The 18,026-nt window shown below is 48.0% G+C and overlaps 1 protein-coding gene across 10 annotated transcripts in view; it reads left to right on the forward strand.

The window, feature by feature from the left end:
* The window catches only part of thrb (thyroid hormone receptor beta), a 50,966-nt gene that overhangs the window by 17,926 nt on the left and 15,014 nt on the right, over positions 1-18,026 (forward strand). For all 10 annotated transcript variants that reach the window (XM_048992608.1, XM_048992613.1, XM_048992617.1 and 7 more), the window contains exons 2-3: positions 10,465-10,540; positions 16,869-16,933. In XM_048992608.1, coding sequence (XP_048848565.1) covers positions 16,927-16,933 — 7 coding nt within the window. In that variant the 5' untranslated portion in view covers positions 10,465-10,540; positions 16,869-16,926. The remainder of the gene's footprint in view (positions 1-10,464; positions 10,541-16,868; positions 16,934-18,026) is intronic.

An 18,026-nucleotide genomic window follows, 5' to 3' on the forward strand; every position in this document is an offset into this window, starting at 1 on the left:
CTAGCCGTATTCTTCCACAGATGTGGACCTAGCCTCGTTCCTTAGAAGCTAGCTAACAGTTTCTTTAGCAGCTAGCTTAGCATGGCAGGACCTGGTCAGGCTCACCGCCAGCTCTCCTGACATCGGCCTGGACCAGCAGTGTCGCTTTGTGTCAGTCTATCTGCCAGAATAGCAGCACCGGGCAAGTATTGCTTTGTTTTTGTCACAGATCTGACAGTGAGAATTTTATTCACATTTTTTTTTTGTCGCCTGTTTTAGCCTGTGTGTTTTTTCTTTTTTTTTTGTATTGCAACAAAAAATGGTTTTATTTTCTTTTCATAATCTAATAATAATGGTGTTGAGGTTGAGGTGTTTCTTGCTTTCTTGTTAGCCTTTGGTTTGTGCCTTTTAAGGTGCCAGGAACGTTTATCAATTATTTCTGCAGAGAGAGAGAGAGAGTCTTTTTTTTCTTTTTTCTCTTCTTTCCTTCTCTGCCCCCATCTTTTTTATTTTTACAAATACCAACGGTTGTCTGAAAAACAGTCCAAAAAAAAGAGGAGAGAGAGAGAGAGAGAGAGAATGTGGATACAGTACATGGAAAATTTGCCTGAGCACCACCCAGCCACACATGCAGCTCATAGCTTGAATGGTCTTCGAAACGGGGTGGAGCCCCCCCCCCCCCCCCCCCCCCCAAACAGTTTTCGCACCAGCCGTCCTGCGGACCGGCGTCCTGGGGACCGGCGTCCTGCGGACCGGCGTCCTGCGGACCGGCGTCCTGGGGACCGGCGTCCTGGGGACCGGTGTCATGGCAGCGTGCGTCCTGTCCTTAGCGGCGTGCGGGAAGGAGAGGGAGCGATTGAAGTCTAATGACACGTTACAGTTTTCCCGCTTTCCAGAAGGCTGCGTTCTATTTCTGTGTGATGGTTTCCTTCCACAGCTCCTAGTGAACTTGGGATTTTTTTCTCCATTAATGTAGACCTTACGAAAACCAAAAGGTAGAATAATATTCCTCAGCTTCCAGCCAATGGCATCGGCGTCTTCTGGCACGGCCAGGTGTTGTAAAGCATCCCTGTGGTGTGTGTGTGTGTGTGTGTGTGTGTGAATGCCTTTTGAGATACTGCAAGATGTTGCAGTTGGTGGTGAGAAAAATATTTTTAAAAATACAACCCTACTATAGGTCTGACCTGTGGAGGTGACCGGAGAACATTCTGGAGGAATATCTGGGGCTCAAACTATTCTACTAAAATGGGAAATATTGCGTATATCTTGTAGCCACCTGGTGTGAAAGACCACTGCTTGCCCCAGACACGAACAGCTCGGCGAATAGCACTCTCCGACACAGCCTGTATGTTCACACATGTCTGCCGATCAGGATTTCCAGCACGAGTCTCCGTGGGATTCCTTTAAGATCCGCTTGCATCTCTCGAGCTTTGCATGATTTCATCAGTCATTGACACAGAGATGTACTTAACATTTCATGCTTGGTTGCAGAACATCTATACACTTTATTGTCGCTCAAACATTGCCATTGTCATAGTTGTAACTCGCCCTAAGAAAGTTCGGATTGTTCTTCAGGTGCATAGGGTTGGGCAATTAATTAAAACAAATCGGTTGGTGTGGAAGAACAATTAAAGGTTAGGTGTGGTTGGATGGGCTATGGGTCTGTTCTCTCTTAGGCAAGAAGATGCTGTTGGATTATGGGATTGTTCAACTAAGAAAGACAGTCGTGCACCACTGGTCTGCCCCTTCAGCAAGGGGAGCTCTTTCGGCACATAGGTCCGGGGACTCGAACCGACAGCCTTGGGGTTATGAAGTTCAAGACTTTAACCGCTGGCCTGAATTGGAATCTGTGGTTTAGACCTCTGTTCTAGCGTTACCGTTTTTCCTGAAGTATAACAAGTGGGAGCTGTGTTCTGCCACGAGTCACTGCCAAACCCGCTTGTACAGGAATACCTGTTTACTGGGGACTTCTGGGCACAATCCTGCCTGTGTGCAACTGAGCATTCTTCATCTAATTTTAAACAAATTATGCATATTCACCGTACTCTTTTGGCTTTAATATTTTGTGAGTTGTTAAGTTCTTTCTGTGGTTATATTTAACTGTATCAGTACAGGTGTATTTTAATCTAAAGTCAAACTCAAAGGTGAAAAGCATATATACCAATCATACTAAATTTAAACTGTTTTACAGATTCCTGTCATGTTGGTTAATAGGATGTTTGTCACCCAATTGCTTTACTTTTTTGCAGACAGTTTTCGAAATTGTTTACCAATTCAAGAGAGCAAAATATAGAAAAATAAAAGACCCCAGTCTAGTGAGAGGTCGGTACTTGGGTGCAAGGTTTATGTCAGGGGAAAAAATCCCACAGTGTTAGGTGGGAGGATGGAGATGATGCTGCATGCCGCGTGGCGGGAAGGAGGACGTCAAAAGCTTTCACTCCTGTTACACCCCAGCGCTGGAAAACTTCTTCAGTCTGTCCCACAGCAGGAAAATATATATCTTTTGCTGGAAAACCAACCATTGTGTCTGTTAGGATTCATTTGAACAGCTTTTCTTGTAGTTCTTTGAATGGGTCTTATTTAACCAGCAATCCCGGAAAATGAATAAATTAGCAATGATTAAATGACAGCGTATAGCAGTACATCTCATAGATATCCCCTTACACGCCTGCCTAGTGATCTAAGCCATAAGTGTTCCTGAGTGGTTGGCCCTGACTAGGGTGGTAAATCAGCGATTTGACCATTGTGTGTGGGGGGGTGGGGGTGGGAATTGGCCCCCTGAAAGAATATGCCCCCCCCCCCCATTAGTATCGCCATGGTTTTACTTGCCAACCAAGGGTCCAAGATGTATACAAAAATAAGTTGCTAATCACTAAATGGTTTTAAAATGATCATTTTTCAGGGGGGCTGAGACAAAAAACAGGGGGGTCTGAAGCCGCTCCCCCCCCCCCAAATGGAGCCTAGAGGCACCTATGTACCAGCCCATTTGTCTCAGTTCTCCGCCTCTCAGTTTGTGCCACCGTTACAGGATTCAAGACTAGAGAGTTTACTCTAGAGTAAACAGTCAGACAGACTATACAATAAAAACCTTACTATGCACAACCTTCCAGTCACCGGGAAACAAATTAAACACAGAACACAAATACAAATTAAGGTGCTTCAGTAAGACTATAAATAGAGGGAGACAGTAAATACAATTATGATATTAAATACACGAACTCTGTGAAATGTAAACATACGCAGTCATCTATCAACTTATGTGCTGTCGAGTAACGTCCGATCCTACTTAGTTCCAAGGTTCAATAGTGGCACTAATAAAACTTATCGAGAGATGTGTGAAGGAGATGTGGTGGATGTGACCATACCAGACACGATACCAAACCAAACAAACAGATATGGCTCCACTCTGGAGCCATATCGAAATGTGTATGATACTGTATCTTATGTTATACAGTATATTATACAGTATATTTGACCTCTCCCCTGTAATGACCGACATATGTTGTCACTGTCAGAAGGTAACCTGGATGCACGTCTATGGATACCTGTAGTGATATAGTGGCCGTGTATGAGCATCTGCATGCTGCACTGCAGCTTATCCTGGCCTGGGTGCGGTTTGAACCTTAAATCTCAGCTGTGTCGATATGGAAAGATACGTTTTTTTCCTTCCACAAAATCATGTCACATGTAAGAGCAATGTGGGTATAGCCATCTCTGACTCAGAGGGCTGACCTGGTGAACCGGGAACGACGACTTACACTCTTCCTAATAAAACGAAAACCTCCCGCTCATGTCGGCCCAGCGATGGTTACGCTTCTGTACAGATGGTCAGACTTCAGATTAGACCACAGCGCTAAGTCTGGGTGATTTCGCTAAACCGTGGTTTTCCGCGTTTGTCGTCAAGATAGAAGATGGAGAGCAAATGAAATACGATTAAGCAAATTAAATCGACTACACATGTCGGCTGCGAGGACGAGGATCTGGCTTTAATATATTTCTTTATTGGTAGCCCACGTATTGAATTCAACCCCTCGTGCGTTTGTCACAATATTTACGAAACAGAAGAGAGAGCAGATCGGCGAGACGTTTGAAAAGTGACAGCGGGGTCTCGGCGTGCCCTCGCCGGGGGAAAATAAGCTCATGAAAGGCCGAGGGGGGTCTTGGCGGTGGGGGTGGGCTCGCGATGGGGCGCTTGGAGAGAGCGCGGCAGAAATGGGGATATATTCATGCCAGCTGCTCATGGTTTCTGAATCCGAGGAATTCTGCTCGCGGCTTCGTGCGAATGCGACGTCCATCCTTTATCCGTTTGTTTTACAGGACAGCTGACGGGCTAAAACAAAATGCCGCGGGTTTATTTTTAATTATTATTATTTTTAAAAAAGAAGAAGCAGCTATTGGATGAGGCCCGGGTTGCGGCTTTCCATGTCGAACCCTGACTCCAGTCCCAGCTGAGCGCTCTCGGCCAATGAGGAGTCGCGGCCCTGGCTCCCGACGCCCTCCCGCCAGCCAATGAGGAGTCGCGGCCCCGGCTCCCGACCCCCTCCCACCAGCCAATGAGAGGGGCGGGAGGATGGAAAGAATCCGAGCGGAGCGCGCCTGTCACTGACCTATTTACGACTTGGCAGCGACTTTTGTTCTCTTGGACCCGGCATGACGGACAGACGTGTCCATTGAAGGACGGGGCGGGGGTGGGAGACCGGGGGGGGTTAGGTTTTCCCAACGAAACCTTTTCTTTTCTAATGACATGGCTTCGGGGGCACGGTGCCTTTAAGCTTGTGATACATGCGTATTTACCGTTTTTGTTTATTCCAATATTAAAACCAAATAGCACGATTTTTCTCGCCCCTTGTTTATCTTGTTTGTCGGTGAGCCGTCCGGAATGTCACATAGTACATTCAGGATTTTTTATGGTTCCGGTCATCCTGCCAAGAATGGGTCCCGGCGACGAGGCTCGCCGCGGTCCAGCCGTGCGGCAGCGCTGCCCTCGCTTCCCTCCGCTGGAGGGGAAAGTCTGATGCCGACCAGGGGAGGGTCTGGTCGGCCGCTTTCTGTGTACACATGCGAGCTCCGGCTGCCAGAGGCGGGGAAATGCTTATAATTTCCCCCTTTTATTTGCGCGTTTATGTTTTTGTGCAGATTTTTACAGCTTTTAGCCTCCCGGTTAAAATGCTGTGATCTGAACTGCTGGGTCGTATATCCCGCTAAGGGGTGGCGCTGCTGGTGATGATCTTTTTGTAAAGTTATGCGGTTAAGGCTGTTTATTAGTATTTGATTATTCTTGTATTTATTCGAAGCATCAGTAGAAGGGTTAGTCTATACAAGGGATATGCAGGAGAAAAGTACAGAAGATAAAAGGCAAAAGTCAGTGTAAAATTGCTTCTATATGGGTTTAAAAATACCTACACTGGAAAGTGTCAGTAATAAAGGTACAGAGGGGAAGCTGGATCCCTGCAGTGTTTTTATGATTAGCTGCAGGTTAGGAGAGTCTGTTGTGCTGCAGGAGCAGAGACACGGGCTGGGGGGGGGAGGGGGGCTCACATCGTGCTGCAAGGCCAAACGGAAAGAGCGCAGTGATTTACAGCTGTGGCCTTCGCGCATGACACGTGACGGAGCTCCGTGGCCCGAGGATTCAACCCTGACCCAGTCCTGCTTGGTGGCGGCCGCGAGCCGACGGGGCGGGCGGGAAATAGAACGCCCTGCCGTTAACCGTCACCTTAAGCCGCTCTTCTTGTACCGCGGCAGCGGATATTTATACATTTTATTATTATGTATTCCTGTCTGCCATCGTCAGTGAGAAAGGCAGAGCCGCGAATAGCAGCTTGTGATGTTCTGGGACGCGGGTCTGCTCCAGTACTGACGGCTCGCTCGGGGGTGCTGTCCGACTGTGTCTCCTGTTCCGTGTCACCACCGGCCGGGCCGCGTCCCAGATACCACCACCCCCCCCCAAACAGCCTGGCTGGGGGGGATTCATCCTGAGGGTGAGGAGGTGGCAGAGTCCCGGGCGCGCTCTGTTTTATTTAAGTGCTTGGCCCTAAATGCTTAAATACCGTGAGGAGCATTTGTAGCGTGGGTTCAGGGAAGCGGGGGGTGACAGCAGGCATGGCTCTCGTCGCTGTGGGGTTCCCGCACGCTGTTGTGCAGGAGTTCGCTACCTGTTCTCAGTGGTTGATCTGTTTTTGTGCATAAACATTTATAGTGATTCTCGTATTGCTCCATCCTCCCTCTGTGCAGGAAGGACTCTCTGCAGGTGATCGGAAGGTTGCTTGTTCGGGTCCCCTGCTCGGCAGAGTAGTCAGATCTCTCTTGTGCCCTTGAACAAGGCCCTTAACCTCTGAAAAATGCTTCAGGGAGCTTGTATGGACGGCTGACCCTCTTAGTTTTATATGCATGTATATGGCAGTGTGTGACTCAGTATGTTAGGATGCTGTGCGTATGATCGGAAGGTTGCTGGTTCAAATCTCCTAGTTGGTACTGGGGCCTTGACCCCCAAGTGCTCCAGGAACTGGGACAATGTATGTCACTTTGCTTAAAAACATCTGCTAATTAAATCAATTTATAAGTATAAAAAATGAAAGCATGACGGGATGCGTACATTCCTCCGTACCTGTACTCAAACACGGTAAATAAAAGCCTCACTTCACCCTGTTTTCCCTCCATCTGTGCGTCTCTCTCTTCATCTCTCCGGTTCCTCAGAAGCCCTTCTCTCCACTCATCCTGCACAGTGAGCTCCCTCAAACCCGACCCTCTCTGCTCCCATCTCACATGCACATGATCCGATCTGCAGCTGTAGCGGTGTCCCTTTGTACCGAATCGCCCAGCCAGAAATGCGGCGTAACCACAGAGAGAGGATAAGGCCGGACACAGCAGTCGGTGTGTTCAGTCTGCCTGGCAGGGCTGGGGCTCAGGCAGGAGAGCATCGTGTCCGTGGAGGCCTTATGTAACCCCCTGCCAGCACGGCGAGATGGAAGTCATGTAAACGGCTGAAAATAACCTCCTTCAGCTCCCGAAAGCCTGCCTTACCTGGCAACAAAATCACACGCATGTCAGAACGCAGCGCCTCTGCCTCATTTGTGATAAATCTGGCCTGAGAGCATGTCGGTGACCTCCGACACTGGCAGGGTTAATTTTGGCACGGTTCGGAGTACAGGATGGATGCCTGGTCTAAACTTGTGTGGTGGCTCCTGTTTCCCTGTGGTTTTTGCATAAAGAGCTTGATGCAGTGTGCTTAAAGCCGCGGGTTTGTCCTGAGATGTCCTCCCAGAATGCACTGGGCTCCCCTACCAATTGCCATCTACCTGTTAGGATAAGACCAGCACTTGTTATTGATGAGCTGGGAGTCTCTGTTGCTTTCAAAAACACCCTCAGGCTCATTAAAAAAAAATAAAAATGTATTTGTCGCTTTCTGTAAAGGTGTCCTCGTCTACGGAATCACACGTCCTCCTCTGACCTGGCTGCCTGCCAGCACACCATCGGCCGGCTCAGCACAGAGGATTTTCTTCGCATCCTTGACTGTTTCGCCATGCCTGAAGGTGCCCTGTGGGCCCATCTGCGGGGCGCTGCCCCGCTTTCGGCCAGTCTCTGGAGTTTCTAGAGCACCTCCTTCTGTGGCTCCAAAGCACGCCGAGCTCTGAGGCCCGGGGTTCCTTATGGCGTTTCCTTGTCAGACGTCCCTCTAGAAGGCACCATGCTGCGTCTCCCTGGTGGCAACTAACATAGCTTATAGTGTAGCGTAGTATGGAGGAAGTAGCATAGCATGTAGCGTAGCTTATAGTGTAGCGTAGTATGTAGGAAGTAGCATAGCATGTAGCGTAGCTTATAGTGTAGCGTAGTATGTAGCAAGTAGCATAGCATGTAGCGTAGCTTATAGTGTAGCGTAGTATGTAGGAAGTAGCATAGCATGTAGCGTAGCTTATAGTGTAGCTTAGTATGTAGGAAGTAGCATAGCATGTAGCGTAGCTTATAGTGTAGCTTAGTATGTAGGAAGTAGCATAGCATGTAGCGTAGCTTATAGTGCAGCGTAGTATGTAGGAAGTAGCATAGCATGTAGCGTAGCTTATAGTGTAGCTTAGTATGTAGGAAGTAGCATAGCATGTAGCGTAGCTTATAGTGCAGCGTAGTATGTAGGAAGTAGCATAGCATGTAGCGTAGCTTATAGTGTAGCTTAGTATGTAGGAAGTAGCATAGCATGTAGCGTAGCTTATAGTGTAGCTTAGTATGTAGGAAGTAGCATAGCATGTAGCGTAGCTTATAGTGTAGCTTAGTATGTAGGAAGTAGCATAGCATGTCGCGTAGCTTATAGTGTAGCGTAGCATAGCATGTACAGTAGCTCGTAGCTGGCCCAACTTGAGATGCAGGCCGTTTTCTTACTCTTGCATAAACATACCCAGCCTCTTCCTCACCTTACAAAAAACTGTTTAACTCGTACTTGTTAAACAATTCTCCCAACTCTTCTGTCTCCATATACGAGTGTATCGTTTAGCCAAACACGAAGCCGCATAGCTAGTTGTGCCTTGCTCAGAACGGTAACTCACTGTGCCAGTGGCATCTCTTTGCTTGAAACCACGAATCGTCACTAACCAAATAACCAAACAAAAGAAGTGGTGCGATGCACCATCTACACCCCCCGCCCCCAATGTCCTAAACACGTTTAGTTTTTTTTTTTTAATTTCGCAAAACGAGTCCTAGCACATACCTGCGGAGTGTTGCTAATCAGATTGAGAACTTGGCCCCATCTGGGCGTCTCTGCTCCAAACCGCCGCTGTAACAAAGACTGAAGCAGCCAAACTGCTTTTAACTTTAATTTTAGCTCGTCCGTTATTTTCTTTTTTGTTCAAAGACTATACAGGCAATTCTTTTATTGGTTGTTTCTTAAGGAATCTGCCTGCTTTCTTCTTAAAACCCCATTAACAAAAGACCACCCATTTGGACTTAAAAGCCAGAGAATGTTTCAGGTTTTGTTTGTGCCCTTTATAAGGTTAGGCTGAAATGATGCGTGTGTGTCGTGTGTCTAAATAGCGAGACAAGTCGCCGTCTCTCTGCATCAATAGAGCCCCCCAGCTGAATGCGGGGAATAAAGCCGGTATAAACCTTTTTTAGTAATTGGAAATGGTTGGATTTTCCTGCCTTGCGGATATCGTTTAGTTACCATAGCAACTGGCAGCTCTCATTCAAATAAAGGAGGGGATTGATGACAAGGTACTGAAGTGAGCGTTGATGTCTGGTCCCGTTACCGTGGTAAAACTTCAGTCTGTGCACCTGGACTCGCCCCCCCCATTGTGCATCTGCCGTAAAAGCCAGCGAAAGACCCTGCATTGGCAGTTGTTTACTTCAGCTCCCAAAGAATTTTCAGATCCTGATATATCAAACGCTCACGGCAGCTTTGACTGGAAAATGAAAATCAAAACCACACACTGAAATATTAAGACCGTTAATAACTTACCACTCTTAATGACAGCTCAGGCGGTGTATTTGCAAAACTTCGAATAGGGTGTCTTGCGCTTTATAAAATGACAAAATATATTATTAAAACATTGTAAAGCCTAAATAATGTAGTATAACATGACTTATAAAAGTTCTATGAAAGACATTCTACAGTTATGCAGTTACTGTGGGCGGTATGTCGTACAGTTCAGGCTCCCAGGGGCTTATGGATAGATCCTTCAAAGTGTTGAGGTTCATCTGGACTTATGTTCTCTCCATTCAAGTTGTCATTGCACCCCCCCACCCAACACCCACACTCAGAGACTCGTTAGATTCTGGCTTTTCACTGAGTGTTTCGTGTAGCGCGGTTTCAGGTGACGGGTGATGTCGTCCGCCGCTTTTACGTCAAAATGAATCGGCACTCGGGCACTTTGTGGCGTGTGACACTTAGAGTAAATTATCAGGCCTGTATTTAATGCATCATGTTTCATGATTTCAGAGTTACTCTATAGTCACACAGTCGGCTTTGGGGCAGGAAAATGGTGTATTGTGATATTCCCAGGGGGGGTCTTGGGGGGGGGGGGGGTCGGGCGTGTCGTTAGATGGCTGCGGACAGGCAGTGAAAGTGATTCTTGGTGTCACACAATGAAAAGCAAAGCATACATGCGGATAAAAATGCAGGCTATTCGCAGGGCTGCACGTAACTGGCCTGCAAATATGCATTCGCCTTATGAAGTGATACGTGCCGCAGTTTTTTTTTGCTGTGATAGCGCAAATGCGTATTTTACGTGCGTTTGCACAGCCGTGACAAAGTATTAGCCTGCATTTGAACCTTTATATGGCGAATGTGTGCATCATTTGCGGTATAAAGGTTCAAATCCACAGTAACGTCTTGTCATAACAGCACACATGCACATTAAAAAGTATGTATTTCCACCATTGCTACACAGACGGTTTTAGTTCACAATCGCGCCCCTATCTGCATATGCTCGTTAGTGACAGGGATCTCCTTTCCAGTTTGAATGACAGTAAGTCAACATTATATGTTTCTCTCTGTCTTCCCAGACTTGGTGGTGGAGTAGCAGGAATTGGGAGTCAGACTGGTTTTTCTGGATTACGTGAAGATCAAGGACCATCTCTGGTAAGGACAGTTTTTAATCAGTCACCCGGTTGAGTGTTTCCGGGATCTACGTCGATGCTGAGTTTGGGGTGACGAGCAGAAAGTTGTTTGTGTTTCTCTATTTCTGCTCGTTCGCCTGCTTTTGTGCGCGTGTGCGTTTGTATTGTTCTGCCTGTGTGTTCATGCATGCACGTCGCATTCGCGCTGGCCTGGACGTGCACATGCAGGGCTTCCTCTGCGCTGAGCTCCACCCGGGTCGTGCGGGGACAGGCCTCCGGAGTCGACGGGCCGTCCGGGGATGACGGGGTCCTGCCGCTTGCCTGTGCAGAGGGGGGGGGATGGTTGTTCTCCACATTTCCGCGTGGCTGAGCCCCGCGCCGGCTTGGGGGCTCGTTACTGCGCTGAGGCCGATGCTCTCCGACAGATGGAGTTGCACAGACACAGCCCACCCCTCCCCCATCACGGCCCTCATGCGTTGCTCCGTATGCGGTGGGGGGGGGGGGGGGTGTTGCAGATCTGTCATTATTAATGAGTGTAAAAGGGGGATCTGCCCTGGTGCTCAGGTTTGATGCACGCGGGGCAGCTCGGGGGGCGGGCGATTCCCTCGCAGGGGCTCCGTACACGTCGCTTAGCTGCCATTAACCATGCGTCTTTCGGACAGCCGTCCTCACTGAGCAGATCCTGGGAATGTGTTTGGAGCACGATTGTCCCCCTCAGGGCTACACAGATCTGTAGGAGTGTTTTTAGCACGAGTGCAGATAAAGGCCAGAGCGTTTTCCTGCGAGGCTAAGCCTGTGGTAAGCCTTTCTCCTTGCAGGTGACCTGGAAATCCTTGGCTGTGTCCTGATCCTGTCTAGTAGGTCTGTGATGCGTAGGTCTGCTGGTGAGTTATGGGGTCCTGGCAGTGCTGCGGGTGTCTGCGTGTGTGTTCGGAGAGGGGAGGGTCTTTTCTTTTATTGGATCTTGAGGTGATGAAAGAAAGCCGAATCTGACACATGGCTAGTCGCTCCGGGCCCCCTGACACCTGCACCCCACCCCACCCCAAATTTACTTAGTGTTTTATGTGTAATTTTACACATTCAGTGGCCCCTGTAAAGTGTTGGGCTCCCTGAATCTGCCAGGGCCTCCGTGCCCCTACTGCACCCCTGCGTCACACACAGCCTTCAGTTAAACACCGGTATCACCGTGACCTTTGACCTTCCAATCTTCCAGTGACCCGTAAATAGCAAAACTGCTAATAAGTTATCCGTTCTTGTCTTCCAGCTGTGTGATGCTTGATTCAATTTCCCTTCTTCCTGTCTAGTGCTGGATTATGTGGCTCATAATCCCTGTTAATCTTTGCGACACTCATTCATTTACATCAAATCCTGTTTTTCGCAATGGGTCTGTTAAAATGGTAAAGTACCTTAATTTCATTTCAGTGTCTTAAGAGGACGTTTATTTTCTTACAGTGTAGTGCAGCTTTAGCCCTTGACAAACAGCGGCTGCCATTGTGCTGTGCGGATCACTAATCCCACACCTGTCTCCTCTGCTCTCAGGCGGCTGCTGAGTTTCCTACCCAAATCTGGTGGCCTGTCACTGTGTCACTTTTAGACGAGTCTTTGAGGGAAGGCGGCTGAAGCTTGAGTCACTGGGACGTTGAAGTCTGTATGAAAAAGAAATATCCAAGTCTTCCACCCCCCCAGGGTTGTCTAAAGTACGCAAGAATGAACTGTAGCTTACATTACATAACTAACCCTGACTATGTGCTTCTTCTCTTTGCTTGTTTTTGTTTTTTTTCGTTCCCGTTTAGCTGTTCTGTCTCCGAGCTACAGGCCGTAGGTCCGGAAACCTTTTTAATCATTTCGCCCCCCTCCTGCCGATCCACGGAAACGCACACACCTGTCGTTTTTGGACGACCTGAGGCTGGCCTTCACCAACTGTTGTCATGTATATTAAGTGCCCTCTTGGGGGTAGAAAAAAAAACATGCAGGATTGTCCATTTTTCCTATAATGCTGTCCAGCTGTTAGCTGTTACTTGATAGAGCGAAGACACTTCTGAGGGTACTTTATGTATGCAGTTTTTTTTTTTTGCAAGCAATATTCTAGTACCGCGTCAATGGTATTATCTAGTGCATGAATTTTTCCCGCATGCACAGTACAGAGAGTCACTGCAGAGTTGTTTAAGGGAGTGCCCCTCCACCACCACTAGGGGGCGAACCACGGTCAGCACTGTACATGTGTGAAAAAATTGTTGAATAACTGTCGATCCACTAAAACATCCACAGTCCACATTTCATCTCACTGTCGTATTTGTGTGAAGGTGAAGAAGCAACCCAGAGCTTTAAAACGGGTGTTTTATAAGGGGGAGTCTGAGTCCTGCACCCACTCCCCAGTTCGCCAAGTTATTTTGGCAGGCCAGCCTCTGCGTTTTGGCATTTTCTGTCATCCACTCTTGTGTGGCGGCAGACCCCCGGGACGGATGCTGTCTCGCCTTGAAGCGTGACGCCGGTTCGACACCTTGTTATTGGAGCGGGAACAGGGGCGGGGGGGGGCGCGTCACGGTCCGGGAACGCTGAACTTCCGTTGCCTCGACGCAGAGGATCTTCTGTCGGGACCCTGCTGCCTGACAGTCTGGCTCCAGATGGTAAAGAGGACGGTCTGGCTCGTACTTGGGTCCTGGGGCTGGCCTGCGCGTCTGCTGTACACGGGGAGCAGAAATCCTCACCTCTTCGTCTCCCGCTCAGCCACTGTGTTTTCATCTCCTGCACAACTTACTGTAGCGAGAATCTGTTCATGGATCCCGCACAGTAAAGGCATCGTCCCGGGACTCAAACCGAAATCCTTCTGGTCTGGTGTAGTCTCCTCGTCTGTGCTGTGTCGGATGACCTAGGACCAGATTTGGCACATGAGAGCGCCCCAGGCCCCTCGAGCGCCCCTCAGTATCAAAGCACATGCCCTGCATGACTCCCATCCCACCCCGGGTGCCATGTTTTGTTGCGATAGGCCGTCCATACGAATAAGCAGTTAGGCAAGATGAATGGAAAGGATGAACCTCCTTATTTCATCCACTTGCCAAGTCACACAATGTAGTGTAACTTACATTTCATCTCTAGATTTATTACCATTGATTATTAGGGGACTGTGTAAACACAAGTTCAACTGCAGGCATATATATATATAAAATCTGTGTGTGTGTAACGAAGGCGTTTCTCTCTGGGTGACTTACAGGTGCTTGGCGTCTAATTCCTGCATACTTCCCCTTTTCGTTTTCAGCGCCCTGCACCAGCTACCCCTTCAAATGCCATGTTCTCTTCCTGCCAAGCATCTAATTAAAAGGAAGCCCGTTGCGGTTTTATTCCACTGGCACCGATCCGTGTCGTTCCGAGGACGGCAACGCAGAAAGATCCGGTAGTTCCTAGAATTGTTATGTACGCCGAAGGTGCAGCTTCATTTGTTCCCGGCTGCGTGAGTCAGATGCGATGAATATTTCAATCCGAGGCGGCTCACGCTGGGGTGACTCGCGGGCTGCCAGCTCGCACGGACCAACCCTTTCCTTCTTTCGCCACATTTTTTTTGGTTACACTTCGTTTTTGCCTTTTGTTCTGTTTTTTGTTCTTGTGTCTAAAATCGTTTATGTCAACATCCCGTTTGATGTCACCCTCTCCCAACACCGAGCAGCCTTGGAAATGAGTGATATGAAATACGAATATGAAAGTGCCGTTCAAAGCGACAGGACGGAGGCGAGGCGGTGGGGGGAGCATGAAAAAACAGGGACCTTTAATGCCCGCGTCACCTTGCCCCTTGTCTCGTACATTGGCAGTGATCAAAAACAAATGAATGATGTAATATGCAAAGAATCTAAACAGCACTGGTGTGTCTGAGGCTGTTCAGGCTGCCCGCAACCGGAACACACGAGTGGGGTGTTGTCTCAAATCTGAAGGTATCCTCCAAAGACCAGGCACACAAACATACACACACACACACACACACAGACAGGCATAGGCTCTCTTCTAGAGCTTTCTGGAACACTCAAATAACCACAGAGCCAGGAGACTTGAAGGGGCAGATTCTACTGACGCTGTGCACTTTGGGCTTGGATGACAGGGATGTTATTTTAGGAAAAGCAGAGTCACCTTTGATCACAGAAAAAGTGTCAGCAGATATGACGGAAACCAAGTGTTGATTTTAGTTAAAATAAAGGTTACATTCAAATGTGGAAATTCCTCTGTCAGTCTTCTTCTGGAGACCAGGGTTCGAGTCCCTACCCCGACTCTGTGTGTGTGAGGAGCTGACATGTTCTCCTGGTATCGTCATTGTGGGGTTTGCTTCAATGGGGGTTTCCTTCCATGTTCTCCTCGTATCGTCGTCGTGGGGTTTTCTGAAATGGGGGTTTCCTTCCATGTTCTCCTGGTATCGTCGTCGTGGGGTTTTCTTCAATGGGGGTTTCCTTCCATGTTCTCCTCGTATCATTGTCGTGGGGTTTTCTGAAATGGGGGTTTCCTTCCATGTTCTCCTGGTATCGTCGTCGTGGGGTTTGCTTCAATGGGGGTTTCCTTTCATGTTCTCCTGGTATCGTCGTCGTGGGGTTTTCTTCAATGGGGGTTTCCTTTCATGTTCTCCTGGTATCGTCGTCGTGGGGTTTGCTTCAATGGGGGTTTCCTTCCATGTTCTCCTCGTATCATTGTCGTGGGGTTTTCTGAAATGGGGGTTTCCTTTCATGTTCTCGTATCGTCGTCGTGGGGTTTGCTTCAATGGGGGTTTCCTTTCATGTTCTCCTGGTATCGTCATCGTGGGGTTTTCTTCAATGGGGGTTTCCTTTCATGTTCTCCTGGTATCGTCGTCGTGGGGTTTTCTTCAATGGGGGTTTCCTTTCATGTTCTCCTGGTATCGTCGTCGTGGGGTTTGCTTCAATAGGGGTTTCCTTTCATGTTCTCCGGTATCTCCCCACAGTCCATAGGGATTATTGGAGATAATTATTACATTTTTTTTGTACCTCAACCCTCCCAAAAACATGCTGAGGTAGACCAGAGTCACCACATTGTCTGTAGGTGTGGATGGTATGTGTGTGTGTATGTGTGTGCCCTGCGATGGGTTGGCGTCCCGTGCTCAGTTATCCTGTGCTTAGCACTTATAGCTTCTCGAAAAGTCATTGGATGGAATCTCAGTATCCAAGATGCCATGGCAATACAGTCACCCAATGACTTTCGTCCTATCGAGTAACATGCAAGGTTCCATAAGAGCCTTGATTAAATTTATCGAGAGACGTCCAAAACAGACGTAGTAGATGTTTAGCGGGCGTATTTTGCTACATGTGCGGCAAGAACCCAAACAAACAGACTGGGCTGCCATTATGGAGCCATATTTAAATGTGTATGATACTGTATCTTATGTTATACAGTATATTTGACCGATTGACATACGTTCTCATTGCCGGAACGTAACCTGGATGCAAGTCAATGGATGCCTGTAAGTTACCAATCATGTTACATTATGTAGATTAAAACAATATAAGGTGGATGTGAATCATCATTTATGTGTGAGCTTTGGTTGCTCGTCGGTTTTATATGCTTTGATACTTGATCTGTAAGCTGTTTAAACATATTGGCTTATTTGCAGTCTTTCTGTGGGCCCTTTAAAACTGGGTTTTATTTGCATTCCGGCCGAACTCTAATCAGATTCACACTCTGGCTGTGACGCTGTTTTTAGTCAATGACGTTCGTGATCTACTTGTATGCTTTTAATTTGCCAGAATTTTGACAGAGGATCCCTTTCAAGCATAAGAACAATTAGTGAACCTCAAGAAATCAGTCCTGAGTGTTTTTGTACCCCCCCCCCCCCCCCCCACAGTGTTCTTGGAAAAGATCATTGTCCATGTATTCACAGTAACTGGCCATGAAGGGGTTTGTCTGGGACCGCGCTGACCCGAAAGGCACAGGTTCTGCTGAGCTTTCCCAGCATGTCCACTAGGTGGCGTACTGTGCAGCCGTTGAATGCCAAGGGGCGACAGCATTTCGGGACCTTTCCCTTGAGCCAGATGGTCCAAAGTTTCACATTTTTGTGTTTTAGTTAAGCGGCACCGATTCACAGGTCTGCTTTGGAAAGTGTTTCATGATCCCACCTTCAAGTAAAGTGAGAGTTATTTGCTTAAACCTTCTTTAAGGAAGGAAATGTAGAGTATTTATTTCCCCCCTGCTGTGCTTCTCCAGGCTGCTCACCATCGGGGGTGTAAGCTGTTTCCCGGCTGTGATTTGCAGGCTCCATTGCCGTACTTTCCATCAGGGACGAGCCGAGTGCTGGGCCTCTCATTCAGTCCATTTCTCCAGCGTCTGCTAACGCCTCTCTCTCTCTCTCTCCCATCCCTCCCCAGGTGCCCAGGCGTCAGCAGAAGATATGAGAACAATGTCAAGGCCTTGATTCCCAGCAGTATGTCAGGTGAGGGGGGGGGTGCGGCTTCTCCACAGGGGACACGGGCAAAATGGGCACCGTGGATCTCGGAACCGTGCGTGTGAGGTCCATCGTGAATCATAAAATCCCAATTGAAAGCTGCTTGATCCGATTCAGTCGTACGGACCCTGCTTGGCTGCAGTACCCATATGAGTTTTTTGTTTTTTACATGCTATTTAGCTGGCAGGTGTAACAAGATGATTGTTTTAGTGCGGCAGCCCGATTCGGCTTTACGTCAAAAGAGTAACGTAATCTCGGAGTATCGTTAACATTTTTACCAGTGTCGTTTAGCGTTGTTACAAATAATCTGCAAGTTTATTTCCTAGTATTCTGCGATGTTTTAAAAAAAAAATAAGTCACTGACTAGGACCAGCGTGATTTTCTAATCGCAGCGATTTAAGTACTAAAAGCCACCTATTTGTTTGAAGACAAGGCGAAATTCTTATTATATTTACGTTTGCATTTGTTTTGTTTGGCAGAGACGTCCATCCAAAGCGATGTACAAGCGAGGCAAATAGCACATCACAAACATTCAGCTGTCGGGGGGTTGACTAGGCGTCAGGGCGGGTAGGCTGAGCTTCCTGTGAGGACCCAGGCATGAGTGTAAGCAGGACTGGAGCAGGAGCTACACAGCATCTTCTAACAAAGCAAGAACCTATTAAGGCAAATCAGTCATGAGATATGCAGCATTAAGAACATTATGATACCAAGCCAGTCTCACATTTAGCATTTCTGTGGATAAGGTGCTTCGACTTTAAATACTCGCCGGACCTGAGAGCAGATGCGTCCTTGTTCTTACAGACGTAAATAAATTTGCCTCGTCGTCAGTTTGTTGGAAGTGATTAAACTCTGATGTTGTTATAGAATTACAGAAACGGTTACTGGATTCGCGAGGTGAACCACATCTTACATGGACGTTACCGGTCAGCCTTCTGATGCCAGCATACACTGCCGGTCGTCTCTGCCCAGGGACACGAGAGTAAACAAGAGGGTGGCGTCTGAGATGGGGGGGGCGGGGGCTGTCCTTTTGGGCTGCTCAGCCTGTCCAGGATATGGTAGGAAATGCAGCAGGCTGGCAAAT

This window comes from Brienomyrus brachyistius, chromosome 23 (assembly GCF_023856365.1).
Source record: "Brienomyrus brachyistius isolate T26 chromosome 23, BBRACH_0.4, whole genome shotgun sequence".
In the NCBI taxonomy this organism is placed as follows: Eukaryota; Metazoa; Chordata; class Actinopteri; order Osteoglossiformes; family Mormyridae; genus Brienomyrus; species Brienomyrus brachyistius.